At 47.5% G+C, this 26,166-nt stretch overlaps 1 protein-coding gene across 1 annotated transcript in view; it reads left to right on the plus strand.

Annotated features, from left to right (window-relative positions):
• Positions 1-1,000: 1,000 nt before the first annotated feature.
• phlpp1 (PH domain and leucine rich repeat protein phosphatase 1) overlaps positions 1,001-26,166 on the plus strand; it is a gene marked incomplete at its 5' end in the record, with an annotated part of 95,021 nt that continues 69,855 nt past the window's right edge. Inside the window, one exon of the mRNA XM_083653748.1 lies at positions 1,001-2,627. Coding sequence (XP_083509874.1) covers positions 1,001-2,627 — 1,627 coding nt within the window. The remainder of the gene's footprint in view (positions 2,628-26,166) is intronic.

Genomic DNA, 26,166 nt, shown 5'->3' on the forward strand with positions numbered 1-26,166 from the left:
CTGGTCGGCCTGGCCTTGTGAAATGGCGTCCTGATGGTGCTGAAGTTATTTGCCTCGTCACCACTAGTCTAAAATAATTACAGCGTATATAGCCCGACATTTCCAAGCAGTTGAATCAGGCCTACAATTAAGTTAATTCAATAAAAAATAAATTAATTGTACCTAGATTTCAAATGACTAACTACATTAAGGAATGAAAGAGGTGAAATGTTTGTCTCGCCCATATTCAACAGTTAACTATGAGTTTCCAACGATAAACTGTGTTGCCCAATCATTATTCAGCACTACACGTTTGCAATTAGGTAATTCTCTTGTTGCGTTGACGCACGCAAAGGCCAATAAACGCACAACTTTGGGCCGACACAGGTAGCTGAGGTATATACAATTGATAAGGCGATCGTGTGCCTATGTGGCTACACAGCAGCACACTAAACAGTTTACAGCCTCTGGGTTTACGCCTTTTATCTTACAGCGCCTCTGTCTGCTGGAGCGGAGTCCCTCTGACTGGGAAATGTAGTTTTGAACAGCGGGTTTTCACAAAACGAAGATCGCAAGCATGCACGTTCACGCAATACACTCCCCATGATGCAACGCGTTGTTGTTAGCGACCCCATCTTGTGTCCTCCTCATGAATATATAGCAGGCAGTATTTGCGTAAGAGGTCGGCCGACGTTCATTTCATATTCCAGCCATAGTATTTTGGTCCAAATGAGACGCACAGTCACGTCTCCGCCCTGAGCTGTCCCTACGCGTCCTGCCTCTTCCCAGCCAATTTAATCGGGGAAATGTTTTCTTTTTTGGAGCCGCGGAGGAGACTCCTACAGGGAAACGAAGGCAAGAAGTGAATGACTACTGCTGGGATAAGTAAGCAACACCGCCCAGTTTGGCGGACATTTACAACGTTGGGGGACCACAGTCGGGCTTTTAAATGTAGAGGTTGGATGTGTAGCCAAGTGCGCACCGTTATCTCTTTAGTGTAGGCTACTTTTCATTCGCACAGATGGAAAGTGTGCAGGCTGTCACGGAGGATCGAGGCGCGACCAAGTTAAAACCGGGCGGAATGTCTGTCGCCCGGGGGACTCCGGCGGATGATGGCGGTGGACATTTGACAACCTCCCGCGTAGATGCGAGGAACGGGAATAGCCTCCCCCGTGCTGCCTCTACCGTGGGATCTAGTGCGTCAAATAAAAGTATATCGTCTTCTAATGGCCGTGGCTTATCGAGCAACTCCAACTCTCTGCTGTTGAGACGGAGGCGCTTGAAGAGGAACCTCTCCGCCGCAGCTGCAGCCACCGCCGCCGCCTCAGCTGTCACCGCCACCTGCAGCGCCAAGATGAACTCGGCCCTCTCCTCTGCGTCTCTCCACACCCGGAGTCTGGACAGGAAGACCCTGTTGAAACACCGACAGAGCATGCAGCTGCAGCCCTCGGATCGAGACTGGGTGCGTGCTGACCTCCACAGGGGCTCCGTGCATGTCCACGATAGACTGACGCCCTCATACCCCAGGCCGGTGCTTTGCACGATGGACACCACGGCCGGCGAGATGGCGCTACGTCTGAGTAAACTCTGCAGTAAGTCGGGCTCTGTTTTGCGTATATTTTGCAAAGATAGCCCCATTACTGACCAAAATGGCAACTGCAATGTGAAGTATGAATTCAGTGATAATCAATGCAAGGTGAATGAAGACGGAAGTATAAAATGCAACCATTTGACTTCCTTGGAATCCACAGAATTAAGGGGCGGCCTGTCGGGCCAGCCAAGTGACAGATTGAGACTGCTGCTCATGGAGAATGCTGATGAAAGGCAAAAGCAACAGGACATGGATGCGAAACTTTTTACCCCCGACTCGGAGTCACAAGATAACATAACCGGTTCATTGTCAGATTTCAATTCTAACTCCAATCTGGATACCCCCAATTATGACGATTCGGAGCCGAGGAACGGTGTAGACGGCTATGGATTAAATTCTGGTTCAGATGTGGAGAGCAGCGCGTTCGACGACCTCAGCTCCGGAGCCCGGCTCAGCGAGCACAGGGACTCCCTGAGCGATGACATGATCCTGGGCACAGAGGCGTCCATCCTCAGCCCCACGTTTGACAGTGCCACAGAGGGCCACGACACCTATGGCAGTTCCTCGGACGAACTGGAGCTCGATTGTCCTACCTCAAGCACAAACATTGACCCTATCCCCCAGCACCACTCCAATGGCATCAGTGCGGTCACTGCCAACTACAAGCACTGCAACGCAGGACATTTAAACAATATAACAAACAATATCGGGCCGGATAACAGACTCAACAGTCTGGGCGGCATGCCACCCAGCAATAGTGCAAGCTCATTGTCAAGAGCCTGTTCTGCAGGTAATACACCTGACATCCAAGATCCCAATAGTTGCCAAGATGGTGTAAAATCCGGGTCGACAGCCGACCTGAATGGAGATACAGGTGATTTCAGCCCCACACTCTATGTTCAACTGCACGGCGAAGCTGTCAGGAGGCTGGGGCCAGATGAGAGGCCTCTCCAGATCCAGACTGACTTCCTCTTTAAGCTTGGATTTAAGGACCCATGGCGAGTACAAGAGGAAGGGATGAACACAGAAATTGGCTCCCTGTTACGTTTCTATGCAGGTAAAATATTCACTTGTTGAAATGATGCATTCTGGTGTTATGACATGTGTGTCATGGTCCAGGCCCTCTGCTTGTTCTAGGACAGTGGTTCTCAAACCTTTTCACTTCAAGGACCCCTAAACTGACACAATTAAGACCACAGACCCCCTTTTGATAAGATTTACTCCCAGGGTCCACCATCTGATAAGATTTCTTGCTTTAGATGTTTTGCATACGCAGCTCAGCCGGTGCGCGGCCTCGCCCCCGGCATGCAGCTGACCGCTGTGCGGGCTCACTTGCGCTTAGGACCATCGCTCTTATGACATCACTGATGATGTCACAATGCCTATGACATCATCAGTGATGTCACAATGCACAATTGCTCAAGTGACATCACTGATGACATCACTTATAACACCAGTGATTTTGTTATGACATCACTGATGTCATCATCAGTGGGACAAAAATTAAACAGAACAGAGAACAAACAAACATTGCCCATATTGCCCCTTTTATAGACTAGGACAGACACTGCACTGGCCCTGCAGCTTGCATTCGCAGCTCGGCTGCTGTGTGGCCAATGAGACCAGCATCACTGATGATGTCATAGTGGGATTTATGACATCACTGATGATGTCACAGTGGGATTTATGACATCACTGGGATTTATGACATCACTGATGATGTCAGTGGGATTTATGACATCACTGATGATGTCACAGTGGGATTTATGACATCACAGTGGGACAATCACAGTGGGACAGAGAAACAAACAGACAGAGCCCTAGCTCCCATTTATATACTGACTGATCATAATGATGATGATAGATAGATAGATGGATGGATGGAATTATAGTGAAAATAAATTATCCCCCTTTTGGCTGGGGACCCCCTGGAACCCCCTCAAGGACCCCTGGGCGTCCTGAGACCCCACTTTGAGAAACACTGTTCTAGGACATGTTATGGCCCTTCTTGCAAACCACATCACTTATTTTGGACTGCACGCTTCTACACTTTGTAGCATTTGTAACAGGTGAGTCTACCTGTATCAGAGAATGAGGCAGGTGCATTCATGCAGGTGCACGTTATGCCGTTGTACTAACAGAGCTGTTCAACACAGACTTTGTTTATACAGCAGGTGTTGTAGTTTCACAGGGGAGTAAGGCTTTCTTAATTTGATGCGTTGGCTGCACAAAGGTAACGGCAACAAGTCCAAAGTGTGATGTTTTAATTTCTCAGAAGGATTCAAAAGAACAGGACACATATTGCATTGGTTGTTGTGAATGTTGTCAGGTGAGAAGGTGCAGCAGCACTGACATACCGTGAGCTTGTCAAGATAGACCCAGTAGGCACTGGGCAGGTGAGCTGAAAAGACTAGCGTGCTTCAGCTTCACAGTTTGTGGTTTACCATGTTCAGGTTGAACTATGTGTCCTGGCACGCATGGTCCAGAGTGAGGTTGTGCTGGTTAACCTGATCTACCTTGCCTCGGGGACATCCTTTTTAGACTTTCAGCACTGTTCTTCCCCTCTCCCGGGCCTTGACTGTCTCTGTTGGACCGTAGCAGCACGCTCTGCTCCCATGGACACGCATGACATCGCCACAAAGCCATCGCCACAACTTCTGCTGCTCAGACATGGGGCCTGTTCCGGCTTTTGGCCCATTATCATCGTAATGAAAAGGCTGAATGCCTGTGTGGGTGGATGGAGAGGAGGAGGAGGGGCGGGGGGGGGGAGAGCCGTGGCTGGGGGCACCATCAACCCCGGCTCTGTGGACTCAGTGAATTCTGGTCATTGAGATGCTGCGCAGAGCCTGTCCTCTTGGCATCCAGCGCGGCTACTGTCACACTAACTAACTGCCTGCCAAGCTGGGTTAGCGTGCCCCTCCACAGCTCAGGAAGCCCTTTTATTCACCACACCGCTGTCGCTATTGCTGCCGCTGCTGAGGGGATGAGATTTGGGGGTGGGTGGGTGGGTTGGGTGGGTGGGGGAGTGATTGGTAAAACTGTGTGTCCCTGTGTCTGTAGGACAGACTCCTGAGAGAGAGTAAGGACTTTCGCTGTGAAGGTGAACATTGCATTTTTGGCAGAGCTGATGTACAGAGAGAGAGAGGCTGTGTAACGTTCCCCAACTTCCTGTCCTGAGTGGCTGCTTGTTGAACCAGAGGTCACTCAATATTGCAAAGCTGCAAATGGCTGACATGTGGGTGCTGCCATTCACCTTCACAGTCACATGCTCACAGCTCCATCATGACCTATTGTGCCGTGGAAAAGCCTGGCTGGTTTGAGGGGGGGCTACTAGAACGAGTGCACTTAGATAGCTTCATATGACAGAGTGAGTGAGCGGTGACAGAGTGAGTGAGCAGTGACAGGTTGAGTGTGACAGAGTGAGTGAGCACTGAGCAGTGACAGAGTGAGTGAGCGGTGACAGAGTGAGTGAGCAGTGACAGAGTGAGCAGTGACAGGGTGAGCGGTGACAGAGTGAGTGACAGAGTCAGCAGTGACAGGGTGAGTGAGCAGTGACAGGTTGAGTGTGACAGGGTGAGTGAGCGGTGACAGAGTGAGTGTGACAGAGTGAGTGAGCAGTGACAGGTTGAGTGTGACAGAGTGAGTGAGCAGTGACAGAGTGAGTGAGCGGTGACAGGCTGAGTGAGCGGTGACAGAGTGAGTGAGCAGTGACAGAGTGAGTGAACAGTGACAGAGTGAGCAGTGACAGAGTGAGTGAGCAGTGACAGAGTGAGTGAGTGAGCAGTGACAGAGTGAGCAGTGACAGAGTGAGGGAGTGAGCAGTGACAGAGTGAGGGAGTGAGCAGTGACAGAGTGAGGGAGTGAGCAGTGACAGGGTGAGTGAGTCTATGGGAACGTGAGCACTGTGCAGTCAGCTGAGCCTAGCCGGCGGCAGCAGCAGCAGCAGCAGAAGGAGGCCCTGACGCTCCCCCGAGGCCGACGCCTCCACAGCCCATGTGAGACAGCTTAACCGCCGTCACCTGAGCTCTCTCCAGGCAGAACGGCTAATTCTCTGCTAGCCACATCAAGAAGACCATCGAAGAGTACTCTCTCTCTCACATACACACACACACACACACACAGACACACACACAGACACAAACATCGTAAAAAGTAGGAGCAGTGCCGATGCCCTTGTGGCCTCTGCCCCGCCCCCTCTTCCGCCTGCCCCCCTCATGCGATTGGAAGCATGCGAGGAATGTACGCTGGCTCCTCTAGAATGTCAGGCATGTCTGCTGAGCAGGAAGTGGAGGGGGGAGGGGAGGGGAGGGGAGGGGGGGACACCATGCTGACACATGTTGCTGACTTTGAATGGTCGTCCCGCCCAGATAGTGGAGACAGGGGGACAGGGCCAGACTCAGCTGACTGGCTGGCTGGCTCTCAGGCACAGATAGTGGAGACAGGGGGACAGGGCCAGACTCAGCTGACTGGCTGGCTGGCTCTCAGGCACAGATAGTGGAGACAGGGGGACAGGGCCAGACTCAGCTGACTGGCTGGCTGCCTCTCAGGCACAGAGAGTGGAGACAGGGGGACAGGGCCAGACTCAGCTGACTGGCTGGCTGCCTCTCAGGCACAGATAGTGGAGACAGGGGGACAGGGCCAGACTCAGCTGACTGGCTCTCAGGCACAGCTGCCACTACTGTTGGACGTCTGTCACACTAAAAGCCTTTGTGTGCGTGTGCATTGCAGAGTGGCCTCTGATACAGGAAGTCCAATATCTCATCTCTTATTAATTATGCCTCAATAGTTCAATAGGCCTGTTGTGCACATGTGTGGGCTTGATGTCATGTTAAATAAGTGTGCTAACTGCTAAACGGGTGTCTTTGACACGATGAAGGGAAGCAGGAGAACGATGGGGAAGTCTGTTAGCTTGTAAAGAGCATCCTGATAACGTGATCTCACATTCCTTTCACTCTACGTTATGTGCCGGTCTGGATTCCAAGCCGCCCCGCCCACAGCCATTTCAGTCGGCAGGAGTCCTCGCCTTGACAGACAACTCCTTCAGCCAATCGGCGCCGCCAAATCCAATCCAAATCCACTCCGAAGAACGGCGAAAATGAAAATGTCTTTTCCCGCCAAGAAACTCGGCTGGTGCATACTCTTGTTTAATTGATGTTATTAAGTATATTTCGGCAATAACTGCACTTATGGCTGTGTTTACTCTACTAACGTTAATGTTACAGCTCGTTGCTGCGGGAGCCGCCATGCTGTTTTGCCAGCGGTGATTGGCCGGTTACGTTGTCAACGACAACGAGACAGGTCCCCGATTGGCCCGTGGCGTGCACTTTTGTAATTTCTGGAAATGGCTGGGGGCGGGGCTGGAGGTCAGACTGACCCGCAGAGCGAAACAGAATGCGGGGTCACGTGATCAGCAGGGTTTTACCGGCATAGAAGTCTGTGAGCTGCACATTGCCAAGTTCCTATGGACAATGCAGAGGCCAGTCTGACTAGTTTGAAGGGGTCAGGTCATGCTTGGAGTGCACACACACACACTCCGCAGTGGCCAGATGAGAGAACTCACTGACACTGCCCCACTACACACACGCACACACATGCACACGCACACACTGACACACACATGTATAGCAGGCCGCCTAGATCAAAGGACCGCTGTCCTCTTTGGCAGGCTGACGAGTCGAGTGATCCTGTCAGAGCTGCCCACACAGGAGCCTCTCATAATGCCTAGCCAGCAATAACCCTGGCTTCTTGCAACAGACTCTTATTAGAAGGAGGAGGAAGAGTAACAAACATACACAATATCTAGTTGTGTGCAGACTGCACATTCCCCAGCTTAAAAGTCCCAGATGCCAGAGCTCTAAATGAGATATAACTCAGTGCCCCAGAGGCTTGGCTCTAAGAAAAGCTTTGCATGACTTTACTGAGTCACTCAGTCACAGCCGTGACTCACCTCGTCACCTGCCCGTGGTGTGGTGTGCAGGAGAAAGCACTGCTCAGGTCAGTGTCTCTGTGTCCTGCAGGAGAAAGTACTGCTCAGGCCAGTGTCTCTGTGTCCTGCAGGAGAAAGCACTGCTCAAGTCAGTGTCTCTGTGTCCTGCAGGAGAAAGTACTGCTCAGGCCAGTGTCTCTGTGTCCTGCAGGAGAAAGCACTGCTCAGGCCAGTGTCTCTGTGTCCTGCAGGAGAAAACACTGCTCAGGCCAGTGTCTCTGTGTCCTGCAGGAGAAAACACTGCTCAGGCCAGTGTTTCTGTGTCCTGCAGGAGAAAGCACTGCTCAGGCCAGTGTCTCTGTGTCCTGCAGGAGAAAACACTGCTCAGGCCAGTGTCTCTGCGTCCTGCAGGAGAAAGCACTGCTCAGGCCAGTGTCTCTGTGTCCTGCAGGAGAAAACACTGCTCAGGTCAGTGTCTCTGTGTCCTGCAGGAGAAAACACTGCTCAGGTGTGTGTCTCTGTGTCCTGCAGGAGAAAGCACTGCTCAGGTCAGTGTCTCTGTGTCCTGCAGGAGAAAGCACTGCTCAGGTCAGTGTCTCTGTGTCCTGCAGGAGAAAACACTGCTCAGGCCAGTGTCTCTGTGTCCTGCAGGAGAAAACACTGCTCAGGCCAGTGTCTCTGTGTCCTGCAGGAGAAAGCACTGCTCAGGTCAGTGTCTCTGTGGTGTGCAGGAGAAAGCACTGCTCAGGCCAGTGTCTCTGTGGTGTGCAGGAGAAAGCACTGCTCAGTCAGGTCAGTGTCTCTGTGTCCTGCAGGAGAAAGCACTGCTCAGGCCAGTGTCTCTGTGTCCTGCAGGAGAAAACACTGCTCAGGTCAGTGTCTCTGTGTCCTGCAGGACAAAGCACTGCTCAGGTCAGTGTCTCTGTGTCCTGCAGGAGAAAACACTGCTCAGGCCAGTGTCTCTGTGTCCTGCAGGAGAAAACACTGCTCAGGCCAGTGTCTCTGTGTCCTGCAGGAGAAAACACTGCTCAGGCCAGTGTCTCTGTGTCCTGCAGGAGAAAACACTGCTCAGGCCAGTGTCTCTGTGTCCTGCAGGAGAAAACACTGCTCAGGTGTGTGTCTCTGTGTCCTGCAGGAGAAAGCACTGCTCAGGTCAGTGTCTCTGTGTCCTGCAGGAGAAAGCACTGCTCAGGTCAGTGTCTCTGTGTCCTGCAGGAGAAAACACTGCTCAGGCCAGTGTCTCTGTGTCCTGCAGGAGAAAACACTGCTCAGGCCAGTGTCTCTGTGTCCTGCAGGAGAAAACACTGCTCAGGCCAGTGTCTCTGTGTCCTGCAGGAGAAAGCACTGCTCAGGTCAGTGTCTCTGTGTCCTGCAGGAGAAAACACTGCTCAGGCCAGTGTCTCTGTGTCCTGCAGGAGAAAACACTGCTCAGGCCAGTGTCTCTGTGTCCTGCAGGAGAAAACACTGCTCAGGTCAGTGTCTCTGTGTCCTGCAGGAGAAAACACTGCTCAGGCCAGTGTCTCTGTGTCCTGCAGGAGAAAACACTGCTCAGGCCAGTGTCTCTGTGTCCTGCAGGAGAAAACACTGCTCAGGCCAGTGTCTCTGTGTCCTGCAGGAGAAAACACTGCTCAGGCCAGTGTCTCTGTGTCCTGCAGGAGAAAACACTGCTCAGGCCAGTGTCTCTGTGTCCTGCAGGAGAAAACACTGCTCAGGTGTGTGTCTCTGTGTCCTGCAGGAGAAAACACTGCTCAGGCCAGTGTCTCTGTGTCCTGCAGGAGAAAGCACTGCTCAGTCAGGCCAGTGTCTCTGTGTCCTGCAGGAGAAAACACTGCTCAGGTGTGTGTCTCTGTGTCCTGCAGGAGAAAGCACTGCTCAGGCCAGTGTCTCTGTGTCCTGCAGGAGAAAGCACTGCTCAGGCCAGTGTCTCTGTGTCCTGCAGGAGAAAACACTGCTCAGGTGTGTGTCTCTGTGTCCTGCAGGAGAAAGCACTGCTCAGGCCAGTGTCTCTGTGTCCTGCAGGAGAAAGCACTGCTCAGGCCAGTGTCTCTGTGTCCTGCAGGAGAAAGCACTGCTCAGGCCAGTGTCTCTGTGTCCTGCAGGAGAAAGCACTGCTCAGGCCAGTGTCTCTGTGTCCTGCAGGAGAAAACACTGCTCAGGCCAGTGTCTCTGTGTCCTGCAGGAGAAAGCACTGCTCAGGCCAGTGTCTCTGTGTCCTGCAGGAGAAAGCACTGCTCAGGCCAGTGTCTCTGTGTCCTGCAGGAGAAAACACTGCTCAGGCCAGTGTCTCTGTGTCCTGCAGGAGAAAGCACTGCTCAGGCCAGTGTCTCTGTGTCCTGCAGGAGAAAGCACTGCTCAGGCCAGTGTCTCTGTGTCCTGCAGGAGAAAACACTGCTCAGGCCAGTGTCTCTGTGTCCTGCAGGAGAAAACACTGCTCAGGCCAGTGTCTCTGTGTCCTGCAGGAGAAAGCACTGCTCAGGCCAGTGTCTCTGTGTCCTGCAGGAGAAAACACTGCTCAGGCCAGTGTCTCTGTGTCCTGCAGGAGAAAGCACTGCTCAGGCCAGTGTCTCTGTGTCCTGCAGGAGAAAGCACTGCTCAGGCCAGTGTCTCTGTGTCCTGCAGGAGAAAACACTGCTCAGGCCAGTGTCTCTGGCCACATTGTGAGCACAGAGCCCCATCTGATAAGATTTTGTCTCAGCGTGCGTCAATGGCGGTTTTATTACAGAAAGTGTATGAAACCCATGGCCAAAATAGTCATACATTCATGTCACTGCATGTGGAAATAAATGAATCCCCTTTTTGCTGGGGACCCCCTGGAACCCCCTCAAAGACCAGACCCCACTTGGAGAACCACTCCTCTAGGAGACCGGAGAGCCTCAGCATGACTTATGCAGCTGCCCCCTGCTTGGATGGCACTGTTCCTGTACCCAGAAGTTGTGGTGTGTGTGTGTGTGTGTGTGTGTGTGTGTGTGTGTGTGTGTGTGTGTGTGTGTGTGTGTGTGTGTGTGTGTGTGTGTGTGTGTGTGTGTGTGTGTGTGTGTGTGTGTGTGTGTGTGTGTGTGTGTGTGTGTGTGTGTGTGTGTGTGTGTGTGTGTGTGTGTGTGTGATGGAGAGAGAGAGACAGAGACAGAGACAGACAGTACAGACTTGCAAGAAAAGGAAGTGGCATACTTTACTGAACCCTAACACTGGACAGGGCTTCCCAGATTTCTTGACCAAACCTAAGCTCCACGCTCAATTATTTATATTCTTTATTAGCCTACTTAGCTTTGCAAACAGTCTCATCCAGAACCGCCTCTTTTTGTGATGTCTTTGACTCACACTTTTCCCCCCGCTTTTTTTAAAGCAATTTCTAGTAAAAAACTGAATTGGTTTTTCTAGTCAAACTGAATTGGTTTTTCGATTGGGTCTGCTTTATGACTGAAAACTAATGACCACCACATATAGAACGGGCCCGAAAGGTACTAATTCTTTCCAGCTCCACTCGGGTTTATAGATGAAGCCTCTGTGAAACAAAGTCAGGGTCAATAACAGTTTCCCAATTTCCAGGTAATTCAGCGTGTTGTTTTCAGCCTGTGCTACTAGCCAGGTCCATTTGGCAGGACTGATGAAAGCATAGATACTAATGAGAAGTTTCTACTGATAGTGCTGTTTTTACACAACACAGGTCTAACATATATGCCTGCTTTGGAATTGCTATAGGGCTGCATGATTATGGCACAATTTTTAATGCTGATGATTATTTTGCGAAATATATTGTAATCCTCCTTATTCTTAATCACGATTATTTGTCTAGACAGTAAATAGTTGGCTCAATGGTTAGCAGCACTGTTGCCTCACAGCAAGAAGGTCCCGGGTTCAAACCCCGGTTCGTCTATCCCAGCCCAGGTCCTTTCTGTGTGGAGTTTGCATGTTCTCCCCGTGGCGTGTTCCCATGGCGTGGGTTTCCTCCCACCGTCACAAAGACATGTATGTACTTCTGCCAAAGACATGTATGTTAGGGTTAATACTCCAAAGACATGTATGTTAGGGTTAATACTCCAAATACATGTATGTTAGGGTTCATACTCCTGTCAAAGACATGTATGTTAGGGTTAATACTCCTGTCAGTGTCCCTGACCAAGGCACTGGCAAAAGAACTGGAGTTGGTCCCCGGGTGCTGCACTGCAGCTGCCCACTGCTCCTATAGTTCTAGGAGGGTTCCTATAGTAGAGCAGGGGTGTCAAACTCATTTTAGTCCACGGGCCACATGCGACCCAATTTGGTGTCAAGTGGGCCAGACAAAGAAAATCAATAATCAATAATAACCTATAAATGACAAAACCTCAACATTTTCCAGTTTCTTTTAGTGTAAAGAATTACAGGACAGGTACAACCCGACAACATGTAGGGTTATCTCAGCTACCATCAGGCACATTATCTCTGTACTGTGCATTACAATCAGGGGTGTAGTGGAGGGTGAATGCAAGGAAACGCAATTCATTTACCCACCCCTTTGAAATGAGACAGATAGTTTACTCACCTATTTTCAGATCAACTGTATCAATCAATGAGGGCAAACAAGGTGGCTAAACCACTCACCTTGGATGGTTTACCTACCTCTATATTTATCACTACACCCCTGATTACAATTGATGGCAACTGTTCAATTCTCTATAGTGAAGCAAAGGTAATGAAAATAGCTGACTATTTAGTGATTAATACAGATAATAGACTACGGTACTTAATATTTAACTTGCTCCTGACACCTGGTACCTCTTAGCCTTCACAAGTGCATCACATTGGAGTGAAGGACTTCTCCGTGCAATTTTCACACTTTGCCAAGTCATCCTTTGGGCCGCATTGGACCCTTTGCGGGGCCGGATCTGATCTGGCCCCCGGGCCGCATGTTTGACACCCCTGTAAGTAGAGGATGGGACGGGTCAAATGCAGAGGATGAATTTCCCCTCCAATAAAGGATATCTGAACTTACTTAATTGTATTGCACTTCTCCACCTAAACATAATGTGCTGCTTGTTGCAGTGCAGTATTTCTCAGAGTAGCAGCAGCTAGGGGAAGAAAAGGTTTTTACTCTCACGATCTTACTCTCTTACTGTAATCCTTATTTTCAGAATTCAAAGAATGAATGACTGCTTCGTTACCATGGGGCACAGAGCCCCAAGACAAGCTTTGTACAGACTCTGTTTGTCGTCATCTGCTTTAGAAGCCACGCGTCTCCGGATGACAGGGCGGTGATGAACGATGCACCTTCAGGAACTAAAACGTTTTGATGAGCAGACTCGGGAGAGGGAGTTTCCTCGCTCGCTGATTCATTCTTTTTCCACTTTGCTCGTCGTTTACCAAAGATAGTCTGTGTAAGATTTCCCTCTTTCTTTCCCACCATCTGCCTTCTCCATCTTAGCTGTCATTCTGCTGACCTGGGTGCACATTGAGCATGCAGAGGCTGTGATTAGTCACGTGTAATGGGAAGAGCCACAGGAAACCACTGGACTTCAGGGGAATTGGAAATGTAACAAAATCGATGTCGCTGAATGACTTGATAATTAGAGATGAAACGATATGAAAATTTCATATCACGACTATAGTGACGAAAATGATCACGGTTTATCAGTATTATCACGGTATTGTTAAAATGTGCTGAAAATCTTCTGAAAGTACTAATACACTCACAGAAATCATTTGACCAAGTTTTATATTGAAAACTCGGACCCAAAAAGGATTGATACACTCACTGAAATCATTTCTCCAAGGCTGCGCGTTTGCATCTGGGAGACGGTTGCTCTTTGGTTGATGATGGACAGTATTTACCAAGTTTTTCAAAGCGTACAGTTATCGTAAGGAATTTGATCATGGTTATCATTAAAACCGGTTAGAGCCCAACCGATATATCGGTCCACCAATATTATCGGCCGATATTAGCCGATAACCGATATAGCTCATTATTACCAATATTTATTTATTTTCTTTTTATATATATAATCTTTTTTCTTAACTCGTTATATTTTACAGTTGTGCTATTTGTGTTTTTGTATTTCTAGTTATTTATAATTATTAAATTCAGAGTGAAGTTTACTGTTTCATTGCATTGATGTCATTTTGGACAACAAAGTTTATTGATAAGCTGTAAAATAGCCTGCCTACATTACATAATCTCAAGTCATGTCAAGTCATATCTTTGTCAAGCATTTGATATTTGAGGGATCATTGCAAAAAAACAAGTGTAATATAATGTGTATAATATATAATATAAGAATACCGGCCGGTATATCAATATCAGAATTATTTTACTCCCTAATATCGGTATCGGCATTGGCCTAAAAATCCAGTATCTGTCAGGCTCTAATGATGTACAATAAATTAACCATATTTCTCAAATGAAAGGTTATGATGAAAGCCAATACAATTATAAACTGCAACAAAGACGGTGGATGAGGAGAAATGGAAGAAGCCTAAATCCCACTGATATTTACATGGCCATCTATATTCCATGTCGACACATCCATGTCAACAGAGTGAACACGTTTGAAGATAATAGCAGTTGGATTGATCTGTAAGCTTGGAGGACTGTGTCTTTCCACTCTTACCTCAGACAGTGGCGTGATGCCTTCAAGGACTCCGCGGGGTTTTAAAGGCTTAATGAAGCTCCCAGCTTTCTGAAGCAGGCTCTGTGGCAGAAGCGTTCATCGCTGTCACATCGCTGTCATCATACACTACTCAGCACAGCAGATTGCTCCCACACTCACATTAGCATCTTCACCAAAACACTTCTGAAGGCAAAAGAACCGTTTGCTTTTTTTTTTTTTGCCACTTTGTTTCTTGCATGGTCACTCATTGGTTGTCTTGTGCTGCATTGCGTTTGCACTGGGAACTCGTAAATTGCCCAGTTCAAAGGTTAGGAACACCCCTGGCTGTGACCTCACCTGAACTACTAGGATTTCCTACTTCGAAAGTCCTCGCCAACCCCCTGACCTCAAAATTGAAGGTGGCAGTTCCGACAGCAACAGTACTGAATGCTGTCGTAATACACTGTTTATTAGCACTCCTGTCTTATTTGTGTCTCATTAAATCGAGTACTTCTGTCTAACTTCTATCTGTGGACATGTTGCTACGCTGTTTGTATGCGCAAAACACAGCGTAATATTCCTAGTAGTTCCCGGGACAAATGGAGTGACCGCCTACTTCCTGCTTCAGCACTGTACCAGAGATTTTCATCCGACATTTATTTTCCCATACACATTTCGTAAAATGCGTATGAAAATAGTTTTACTAGTTCAAACCAAACCGTACAGATATATTTAGAAACAGGAGAGATCACATAACATTTCACTGGGACCAAAATGTAAGAAAAATGCGGTTTTAAATAAATTATTTTCTCGATGTTGTTTTTTTTAGTTTTGGTTCGAGTGAAATGTTCTATGGACTCTCCCGATTATAGCGTTAGCTGAACCGTTTGGTTCGACGAAGTAAAACTATTTTATAAGCATTTTACGAAATGTCTATGGGAAAATAAATGGCGGATGAAAATCTCTGGTACAGTGCTTAAGCAGGAAGTACTAGGCGGTCACTTTGCCTCTCTATATGAGGAGCCCTCCCAGGGGCTTAGTTTCTTAGCGGGCCTTTTGTCAATCAATTCAAACTAGGGATGTCAATTTTCGGTTAATTTCACTTTCGATTAACCGACGCTAATAATCGATTAACCTATCGGTTAATTCATAATTTTTTAATATTAAAAAAAAAAAAAAAAAAAAAAAAAAAAAAAAAATTGTCTATTTACTCAATGAGCTCATGCCCAAACAAGGCGTGTCTATTTAGATGCTGAAATGTTAATGCTTTTTGTGTTAGAATTATGCCTTTATTTTTTGTTGGCTTTGCTGAAATTTATAAGTTTATTGCCACATTTTGATCAGGTAATCATTCCAAAATCATTCTGGCTCTTATATGGATGACAAGGAAATATATTTTTGAGAGCTTTATTTCCTGTTTATGTAAACATTACAACAACAACAATCTGTTATTTCTTTTGATTTTTTCACATTAGGCCTACTGTCTTTTGCAGCATAAAAACTTAAACAAAATATAGCCTATTTCTATTTGCTGCCAACAATTGGAACAAAATTTGAACAAAATAGTTGCATGATGCAAAACACTGTGCAAAATCTGCAAGGAAACTCAAAAAACGTGTCCAAAAAAAAAAAAAAAAAAAAAAAAAATTTTTTTTTTTTTTTTTTTTTTTTTTTATATTAACTGATAGACCGACAGCAATAACCGAACAACGACGTTAGCGACGGTTAATCGATTAACGGTTAACCGTTGACATCCCTAATTCAAACATTACAATATTTTACTGACTGAAGTGTCCGTTTAGTTTGTCAAGATCGATGCAAATCCCTCCTGGGAGACGTTTGCAGCAGGGCGGCACGAGGCTTCATCCCCCCTCCTCACGTCCGTGTCATCGCCTGACAGCCGGGCTCTTCCTAAACGGCGGGCGCATTGCTGCCGAGTCATTATGTAATTGTCTAATCAGATTTTCACACACGTTCCAAAGCTCAGATCCGACGTGCACGTGGCCGCGCGTGCTCTGCGTATGTGCGCCCGAGATAAAAGCCAGCAAGGGGCCAATTAAACAATGCGTTTATGTTCTTTATGTCTGTTCACATGCGAGCCGCACGTGTAGCGCCCGGCGCTCTTTGCTGGAATGTGGCCACACTGTCTGAGTCTGGAGCGAGAGACGCATGCGTCGCTGAGGAGGATACACACACGTCACACGTACGTGTCGGCGTTGAGAGGATGGTGGTGGTGGTGGTGTGGGCTCCAAGCAGTCACAGCCAGGGGAACTGCTTGGCTTTCGTTCTGTCCATTATAGATTGCCTTCTTGGCTGACATCCCCCCCCCCCTTCACTCCTCTCCTCTCTCAGCAACTCTTCCTCCCTCTCTTCTCCCATGATGGCCCCCACCTCCCTCTCCCCTCGCTGCCTATCTCTCCTCTCATCTCCTCCTCACACCATCTGACAACTTCCTTTTATCTTTCCATATCGCTCTCTATCTCTCCCTAGCTTTCTTCTGTTTCCTTCAATCCAGGATTACTCGTCAACCTTATCGTTGTCTTTATGTGGGGGCGGGGCAGAATAGGGGTTTCACATGCTAGTTGACCATCTGAACCACTAGTCGACACTGTGCATAGTAGGGCTGTGAATCTTCACTGGCCTCACGTAGTGTCCTCTAGAGAGAGAGTGGCGTCAGCGGAGGACCAAAATGCGAGACTCATTAGCCAATGAACAGCCAGGAATGGGTCTCGCGCTACTTTTGCATGCTAAAATAAAGCCGATAATGTACAATTTGATTCATTTCAAGGGATGAAAAACCCTTTCAAAGTACAACACTGTCTATTTTTCTGCAACTCGACAGTGCTGCTTCTTTTACTCAAGAGTTCCACTTTCTACTTCCTGGAAAAAAACTGGTCCATTGGAGTGAATGGAGATGTCGGAACTCTTCTATTATACGGCTCTGGCCTCACGATCCGATTCGATTACGATTCAGAGGGCTACGATTCGATTCGAGTACGATTATCGATGCATCTCGATGCATCTCGATGCATCTTAAATCGATGCATCACTTTTTTCCGCAATACATGATTTATTTTTTCTCGCTTTCTTTTTTCTCACTGTGTGGCTACTTTTAAAATAAAAGTGCATTTGGAATTGCATTGTATTATGATCCATAATTAAAATAAACAACTGCATATACTTCCATTATATTTTATTTGATTATTAATTATTATTATTATTATTTTAAATAATCGATTTTTGACATTTGTGAATCGATGCAGAATCGTGCACGTCCGCATCGCGATGCATCTTATAATCGATTATTTTTGACACCCCTAGTGCATAGTCGACTTGTTGGTCATCTGCGGTTTTAGGAGTAAAGAATATAAATAAATAAATGAGACAGGTTTGTTAAATAAACGGAGTTGAAGGTGTTTAGAGAGGGAAAGTGTGTGTTGTTACTGCAGTCAAACAGTCGGTACCAGCTCAGACAAGTTGCTGGGGTTTAGTAGCTCATTTGTAAACAGCCTCACAGAGCCAATCGGAACACTGCTATTTCACACACCCCCAGGTTGGTCCCGCCTACATTAGTTAACCCTCTACTGGCTGACCTTTTTGATGAGAATTTATAATTTTTTATTGGGGGGGGGGGGGGGGTCTATAACAGTCGACTACTTTAGTTGATGACTACCAAAATGCGGTAGTCGTGAATGCCTTAGTACAGCAGTTACCTATTTCTACAGGTCCAACAACTCCTCAGCACAGCCACACCTCTCTCTCACTCTGTCTTGTCTGTCAGTTTGTGAGCCTTTGTGAAAAAGAAGATTGAGACTGTGTATCGTTTGACTTTGATGCGCGGTTGTGTTTGTTTGGGTCCCTTGCGGAAGATAGTGGGGAAAGAGACAGAAGGGCATGTGATTGAAGTCAACATTGCTTTGTGGTATGCAGCTGAATCTAGGCTGAAGAATGTCATGCTGCTATGTCACTCCTGTCTTGCTGCCGGCTCGTGCTGAGGTCGGGATGTCCGGGGAGGGGGGTGGGGTTGAGCATGAGCTTTGCTGCCCTATGGGGACGTCTTTTTTTGGGGGGGGGGCATGCCTTATGGGGACGGCTTGCCTTCTCAGCTGTCTGTCAAACTGCCCTTGCCGAATGCTTCCCAGAGGCCTCAGAGGGCTGGAGTGGGCGGTGCTTGTGTGGGTATTATTGCCAGTGAAAGGCTCTTCCATCACATGGGGCCAAGCAGGAGGCTGACCAGTGTTGCCAGATTGGTGGGATTTCCGCCCGATTGGGCTGGTTTGGCTTGCATTGTGTGGCAGGGAAAATGGGCTGGGGCGGGTTTACAGAGCCGCTTGTTTCCATAAATCTGCATTTGTTTGGGCGGTTTTGTGTGCGTTTTGGCGGTTTTTGAATTAGGACAGGGCGATATAGCCAAAGAATGTATCGATATAAAATATTGCATATCAGTCGATATCGATAATTATTGATATTTTTTAAATTAACTATATTTAATAAAGACCACACGATTTTTTTTATCACTTTATTTTGAACTAGCTTATTTATCAAGGCACACAGGTAATAGTTTTAATGTTAACACAACAATTAAAAACACAACTTGAGTGTTGCAGCTGTGTAATAAATATGTTCGGGTGGGAACTTTAGGATTTGTTTGATTGGCTGTTTGAGTGTCACTCGTAGCACCATTAGGGATATGGATATATATTGAACTATTTTCTTATTGTATTGATGAATTGTCTATTGCCAATATATATTGCAATAGAGAGCCAAAGTGAACCGTCACTTCCTGGTTTTCTCCCTGCACCAGCGTGGGAAAAATATGAATGGTTGTGAACGGAGAGATAACGTTACTTTTTTATCCCGTTTGAATTGTGCCACGGGATACACATGTTAAATTTTGTCAATTTAAAAGATAACTATGCATGTCCAGAAAGTCGCAGTTTGTCCTGAAACTGAAATGTAAGGTTTAATTTTGTGAATCAACTACATCTCGTGTCGCACAATATACTGTACGTCACACCATCAACAACAATGGACTGGCGAGAGAGACGTCACTTACGCGACTGGTTGTGCGTAGACTTTCTGATTTATAACTTATAGTGCCACAGTTTTACCACAAACTGCGACTTTCTTGACATGCATAGTTATCTTTTAAATTGACAAAATTGAACATGTGTACCCCGTGGCACAATTTCAAACGGGATAAAAAAGTAACGTTATCTCTCCGTTCACAATCACAACCATTCATATTTTTCACACGCTGGTACAGGGGGAAAACCAGGAAGTGACGGTTCACTTTGCCTCTCTATCGATCAGCCCTATTTTGAAGTCTTTGGGCTGGAAACCATTAGCTAGTATCTGGCAACCCTGAGGCTACCCTGTCCCCTGAGCGGAGGCCCAGCTCCTGCCTTCACACCACATGCAGGAGGAGGGGGGATTAGAAGTAGGCCAGCGGGGGTGCTCTCTCCCCGGGCCAGCGGGGGTGCTCTCTCCCCGGGCCGGCTTTGATCAGCAGCAGCACAGCCTAATAGCCAACAACATCTGCAAGTCTCAGCGTTAAAGCAGCCCCCAACTCTGATCAGGGAGCGTGCTGCCTGCTGGCCTGCTAGACTAGAGGACTACAGGACTGAACTGTGTCAATTCCCTCATGCAACGTCCTTAAATGCCATCGCTCCACTGGTGCCTGAACTGATTCGTTCTACCGAGCCCGCGTCCCCGGAGAGGTCATTTTCGGATTGTGTTTTCGGATTTCAATTCCTCAAACAAACACGTTTTGCAATTGCGGACGGGTAGGATCAACTCGGCGTTCTTTGTGGAGCCGTCGTTGTTGTCTATTTATTTTGTATTTTACAGAGGCGTCTTCTTGCCCGGTGGAGAATACAGGGCTAAATAAATACGTGCTTTGCGTGATAACCACTCGCAAAGTTCATTGTATGACGACTGGAATTCAAAACATCAGCAAACTGTTAGCAGAATGTGGACAAAGCTAGATAAGGTGTGTTTGGGTGGAGCTGAGCTTGTTTCTAATAGAACGGCGCAGAGTTGTTGATATCAAATGACCCAGTTTAAAGTTCAGTTCCTTCAAAAAATGCAGTAGTACAAAGCTGCTACTTCCTCATTGGCCAGTCAGTGTATCTTCTTACAGAGAGACTTCAAACACAAATGGAAGGACACAGTCATGAGATGTTGCACAGTTGGTTGCATGCCAATGGTTAATCCACACAGTCAGGTACACTGTGGCTGGTAGGGGCTCCACGCCTCCACGGCACGTCACTCCGATAAAATCATTCTCATAAATGTATGTAACTAACAATTCCAAATCATTCGTGCGCCTTGTTGCCAGTGTTACAAGTCTTGCTAAAAATGTGTTGAAAATGTTCAAAGTACTACAGTTAAAGTACTGATACACATAGAAGGATTCACTGGAGCAGCTCGAACAGTTCAATGCCTTTTTAGTAGGTGCAGAGTACAAGACTAACGTTTCCATATTACCTCTTCATCAGAGTCATGCTCCCTCTCCACTGATCCACAGTTTCATATTGAGAACTCAGACCAAGAACTTTGGTTGATGATGGATAGGACGAATCAGCGTGACGTCACTTGACACCCAGAAATGCGGAAACCCCGCGGCAGTTAATAGTATGAGTTGTGCCAAACAAACATTAATATCTCAAAAACTATACCTGACATCGCTTATATTTTGACATTCTGAGTGAGAGCAGAAGTAGCTCAAGAGTTTGATGTATAATATATGCATGTCGTGTTAACGTGGTGTGAACTGTCGCAGTTTTTAAAATGTAAACAGAGTTAGCCGGCTAGAGTCAAACACACTCTAGCCGGCTCGCGCCACTTGGGCTCCATAGGGTTCCATTTCTGTTGACACCCAGTGACGCGGTTTGTTTACCAAAATGCTGCTCGGCTGATCCCTCATATAGCATTTACCGTGTCTCTCAAAGCGCCGTAATCAGACACAGTTAAAATCAAAATGAAAAATGGAAACTGTATTACTTACTACTAACCATCAGGACTGTTATCACGGTTTATCATTCAACGGGTAATCGTTTCATCCCTAAACTAGGGCTACATCCACATTTTAGGCCCGTACCCGTATACAGCAGGACAGTTGCCCCGGGGCAGAGAGCCCAGGATCCAGCATCATCATTAACACGTAGTTTGCTTCATTAACACATAGTTTGCTTGTTTTTGTGGTTCCATTAAGCTGCGTGCACTGCTGCTAATTAGCCAGGCCCTGGGAAACGAGGAGCTGTCACCTGCCACAGCAGGAAGCTCTCTCTCTCTCCCTCCCTCTCTCTCTCTCCCTCTCTCTCTCTCCCTCTCTCTCTCTCTCTCTCTCTCTCTCTCTTGCCCTCTCTCACCCTCTCTCTCTCTCTCTCTCTCTCTCCCTCTCTCTCTCCCTCTCTCTCTCTCTCTCTCGCCCTCTCTCACCCTCCCCGTTTTACTCCTCTGTTCTTCCGCTCTCTTATCCTCTGCCTGCCAGTCTTCCTATTTGTCTCCGCTCGTCTTTACCGCGCCGTGTGTCTCTCATTAATACAGTTGTTGTATATTATCTCTCGCTAACACTACCACTCAATTCCTCCGGAGCTCTGGCTGCGTCCCAGTCCCTCTGGTTAAAGACTTCCCCCTCTGTAGTTACTTTTTCTCTCACTATCCCTCTCTCTGTTCTCTTATACCCGCCCCCCCCCCCCCTCCTCCCCCCCCCCCCCCCCCCCCCCCCCCCCCCCCGCCTCGCTCAGTGCCACTGTGTTCACATGGCCCGGGCATGTGACACGGAGCTGAGCCAAAACACCCCGGACGCCCGCTCGGCTCCGGACGCCCCCGCTCGGCTCCGGCCCTCCACTGTTCCCCAGCCCTCGTTAAATTTGAAACAAAACAAAAGAAAGGAGAGGAAGAAAGAGAAAGCGGAGCACGTGGGGGCCGGGGGAATGTGCAACAACATCACAATTTCATTCATTCACTCCTTCAGCCCGTGTGCATCATCAAGAGAGAGAGAGAGAGAGAGAGAGAGCACGGCCCTTTACTTCTCGCTCGCCCCTCCTCTTTCTCTCTCCTGGTCTTGAAAGCCTTCCTCTCTCGTCCCTCTCACTCTCTCGCTCTCTCCTTTCTCTCTACGCTGTGAAGCGGACTGATTGTAGCTTTAACCACAGATCTGGGGTCTGATTACTCTCTGGCACGTCTGAATGTTGTCCTTTTGTGGCTTTAAAGAACAACTGACTCCGTAGCCGTTGTCTTCACGGGCAACTTCCTTCTCAACTGGCCAACGGCAACCGCTGCCCACGAACAGCAGATCTTAAATTAGATTAGCCGACCGTGCCGTGTTCTTACAGGAGAATCGTTCAACTTGAAAGAACGAGAATTACTATTTACCTTTCTCTTATTGCTTCTACTGTTCCTCTCCGAGACAGCTCTGCAACACCATCTCTCCTCGGTGTCCACCACGCTTTGCTTCTCTCTGTCAGATGAATGCTACACATATCCACGTGTTACCTCCGGCTTGGTCGGGCGTCCCATACAGGCACGATTGGCTGTGCCTGAGGGTGGGAACCCGTATTGGGGGGTATATGTCCTGGTCGCTGCACTAGCTAGCGCCTCCTCTGGTCGGTCGGGGCGCCTGGTCGGGGTGGAAGGGAACTGGTGGGGATAGCGTGATCCTCCCATGTGCCACGTCCTGCCGGTGAAGCTCCCCGCTGTCAGGTCAAAAGAAGCGGCTGGCAACTGCGCATGTGTCGGAGGAAGCATGGTGCTAGTCGCGGCTCTCCCCAGATCGGCAGAGGGTGGAGCAGCGACCGGGGCAGCCAATAGGGCAGCATGGGGATAAATTGGCCAAGTATAATTGGGGAGAAAATGGGGAAAATCAGGGATAAAATAGATGCTAGTCATCAATGGCACTGTTGAATATCAAGTACCTCACAACATGGAACAACTTGATGACTGCAACATCCCCCCGGCTCATTGTCTGATTTGGCTAAGCCAGAGTCGTCCTTCATAGCTCGGGATTAGAGGTTAAATACAAACAACAAAGATACGGTTTCTTAAGCCAGGGCAACTGGAGACTGAAACCGGCTTGACTGCTTTGCATCAGCTCAGCAGCGTTTTCATTTTTACATTTACTGGTGCTGATTATTTAATTGTCATAAAACACAGCTAATATAAACAGAAAGAGATTCCTAGCATCACGTATAAATGAATGCATTAGAATGCATGGGAAAACATTGGAATTTGGCCAACTTTACTGTCAAAGTGAAAGTGAAAGCAACAGCGTGCGTCGCTGTTTGATAAGCTTCTTGTTCAGAAGAGTAACTTGCCTTTCCACTGGGTTCACTGATATGAGAAACTCATTAAGACACACTGTTGCACTTCCAAGGCAAGTCTGGTACTTTCCTGCACCGGACTGACCCAGCCTAAACCAGCACAGATCGGTGGTAAAATGCTGGCATGTTCTGACAGAACTATCTCAACTTGGATCTAGACTTGATTTCAATCTGTTTTATGAGAAACACAAGTTCAAACAGGAACGCCAAGCAGGCTGCAGTTTTTGGGTCCGCCCATCAGAATACCCATGACGCCAATCACACACTCTCCACCATAGGGGTGGACTATTCTATATTACTCTGCTATCTACTCACTCATTCTGTTATATATTACTCTGCTATCTACTCACCCAGTCTGTTGCTCTATTATATATTACTCTGCTATCTACTACTCACCCAGTCTGTTGCTCTATTATATATTACTCTGCTATCTACTCGCCCAGTCTGCTGCTCTATTATATATTACTCTGCTATCTACTCACCCAGTCTGCTGCTCTATTATATATTACTCTCTGCTATCTACTCACCCAGTCTGCTGCTCGCTGTCTGCGCAATCCACTGCTGAGATCTGCTGCTCTGCATTCTATTCTAGTAGCTACTGCATCTATGAAAATGTTGCTGCCGCCTACATACGGTAGATCTGCTTGTAACACTGGGGGATCTATGCAGCCTACATAGATCTGCTTGTAGCACTGGGGGATCATCTTCTCAAAATAAGTTGCTTAATTGCAATATGTGTTTGTAGTTGTCCTGAATGTGTTTATCACAGTGCTCTTCGCCCTTTTCTGAAAGCAGAGTGAGTAGCTCGATTGACACCTACCCCCCCCCCCTCCCCATTTTCTTTGTTTGAGTATTTTTGGAGCGTTTTGCCTTCATTAGATATGGCAGTTAGCAGATGAGAGAGAGAGAGAGAGAGAGAGAGAGAGAGAGAGAGAGAGAGAGAGAGAGAGAGAGAGAGAGAGAGAGAGAGAGAGAGAGAGAGAGAGAGAGAGAGAGAGAGAGAGAGAGAGAGAGAGAGAGAGAGAGAGAGGTGTGATTCCAACACAGACCGGCCACGGGAACGACTAAAGCTTAAAGGATGGGTTTTCCGTGGGGAATATGAATATATATTAAATCTCACGCCCCTAAGGTTTTCGAATCCGTTGAAATTTTTGAAATTGGATATTCACTGCCAGAGATATCAAGCATCTCTCACATATTTTTTGGGCCAGCCGACGCGTTTCGCGTCATCTGGCCTAAGTCCGCCTTGCGGAACTCGTGCACCTATGAACTACAACTGTTGTTGGCCATGGTCCCGCCTCTAGAGGTCCTCCACGCCCCTTCAGAGGCCTTGACCAAAACAAAAACGCAGCCATCTTTCCAACCGCCTAGCCTGCTGTAGCTAATATTAGCTTCCCATAGTTCCTTGCAAAGAGACCATTATCTCGGGAACGGAAGCACTAATCGACACGGGACTGGCGGCATTGGAAAGCTCGTCAAATTTTACATCTAGTAGTAGGTGGGTTGAAGTAACGAAATCAACGCTGAGCAATGTACCCGTTTTTACACATTTTTACTGAAAATAGTTACAACATCAGATGCGCGTAACTCCTACGAAAATGCCTTAAAATGCATGAAAAATTTTTTATGAAGACATCTCCCGACATATATACTACCGTTTACATTTGGTGCAATTTGGAGGCAATTTTATTTTCGATTTATTTCTTGTTCTTTGTATATTTCATTGTCGAAGCCTTCTTCTTCTTCTTCTTTGAGTTTTATGGCGGTTGGCAAACATATATGTGCATTACCGCCACCTACTGGAGTTTGATATCAGCCAAATGCCTGAGGGGTGGGCATAAAAACGAAGGCCACGCGAGCCCAGTGCATTGTGGGAAATGTAGTATTTCGAGTCCCCGCACCCGCACCTCCCCCCCACCACCCCCCCCCACACACAGAGTGGATTTCGGTTGATATCTCTGTGAGTAAACCTCCAATTTCAAAAATTTCAACGGATTCGAAAACCTTAGGGGCGTGAGATTTAATATATATTCATATTCCCCACGGAAAACCCATCCTTTAATTTATACTTATTAGAAAGTGTCGCTCAGCACATGGTCGCAGACGAAAAATAAAGTGTCGCTCATGGTGTTGCATTTATACTTCAGTGAATGTTCGCCTCGGTTCAACGGTCACATGACACTCGAACGCTATAGTGCTTCAGACAGCCAAGAGAAGAGGAACGCACAGTGAAACCACCTCGGAGGCAAGATGTAACGTACTTGGCTGCAGCCGCATATAAACAGCACACAACTCACCTCCTCTTTCGTTCTTTGTGATTTTCACGAAGTCATACATCAAGGTCATACTGATAAAAATAGTGGGGACACGTTCATTCATTTCAATCGAGTGAAGACCAAAACAAGGAAGTCAAGCGCGTGCCCGTCTATATAGCCAATCAGACTTGCGCGACACATCGTGACGTAGTCAGCGACACTAGACATTTCACTAGGTAGCAGACACTGCTCGCCGACACTTGAACGTGTCGACTCAAGTCCTCATTTCTGTCGGCGACCGTTTCAAAAGTGTCGGCAGACAAAGCATAAATTGGGCTTAAGCCTTTATGGTACACGCGCTCTACCAGGTGAGCCACCCATTAACAAAGGGACATCTCAGAAACAGTGTCCATTATCAGATACCAGGCTTCAGCATGACACTGCTGCAAATGTGAAACTATGAAACGCTGCTGCTCACTTATTTTACCCTCAGTCACTGATTTAGACAGACACCACTGACTGAGTGACT

Source organism: Poromitra crassiceps (assembly GCF_964638095.1).
Source record: "Poromitra crassiceps genome assembly, chromosome: 17".
Taxonomy (NCBI): domain Eukaryota; kingdom Metazoa; phylum Chordata; class Actinopteri; order Beryciformes; family Melamphaidae; genus Poromitra; species Poromitra crassiceps.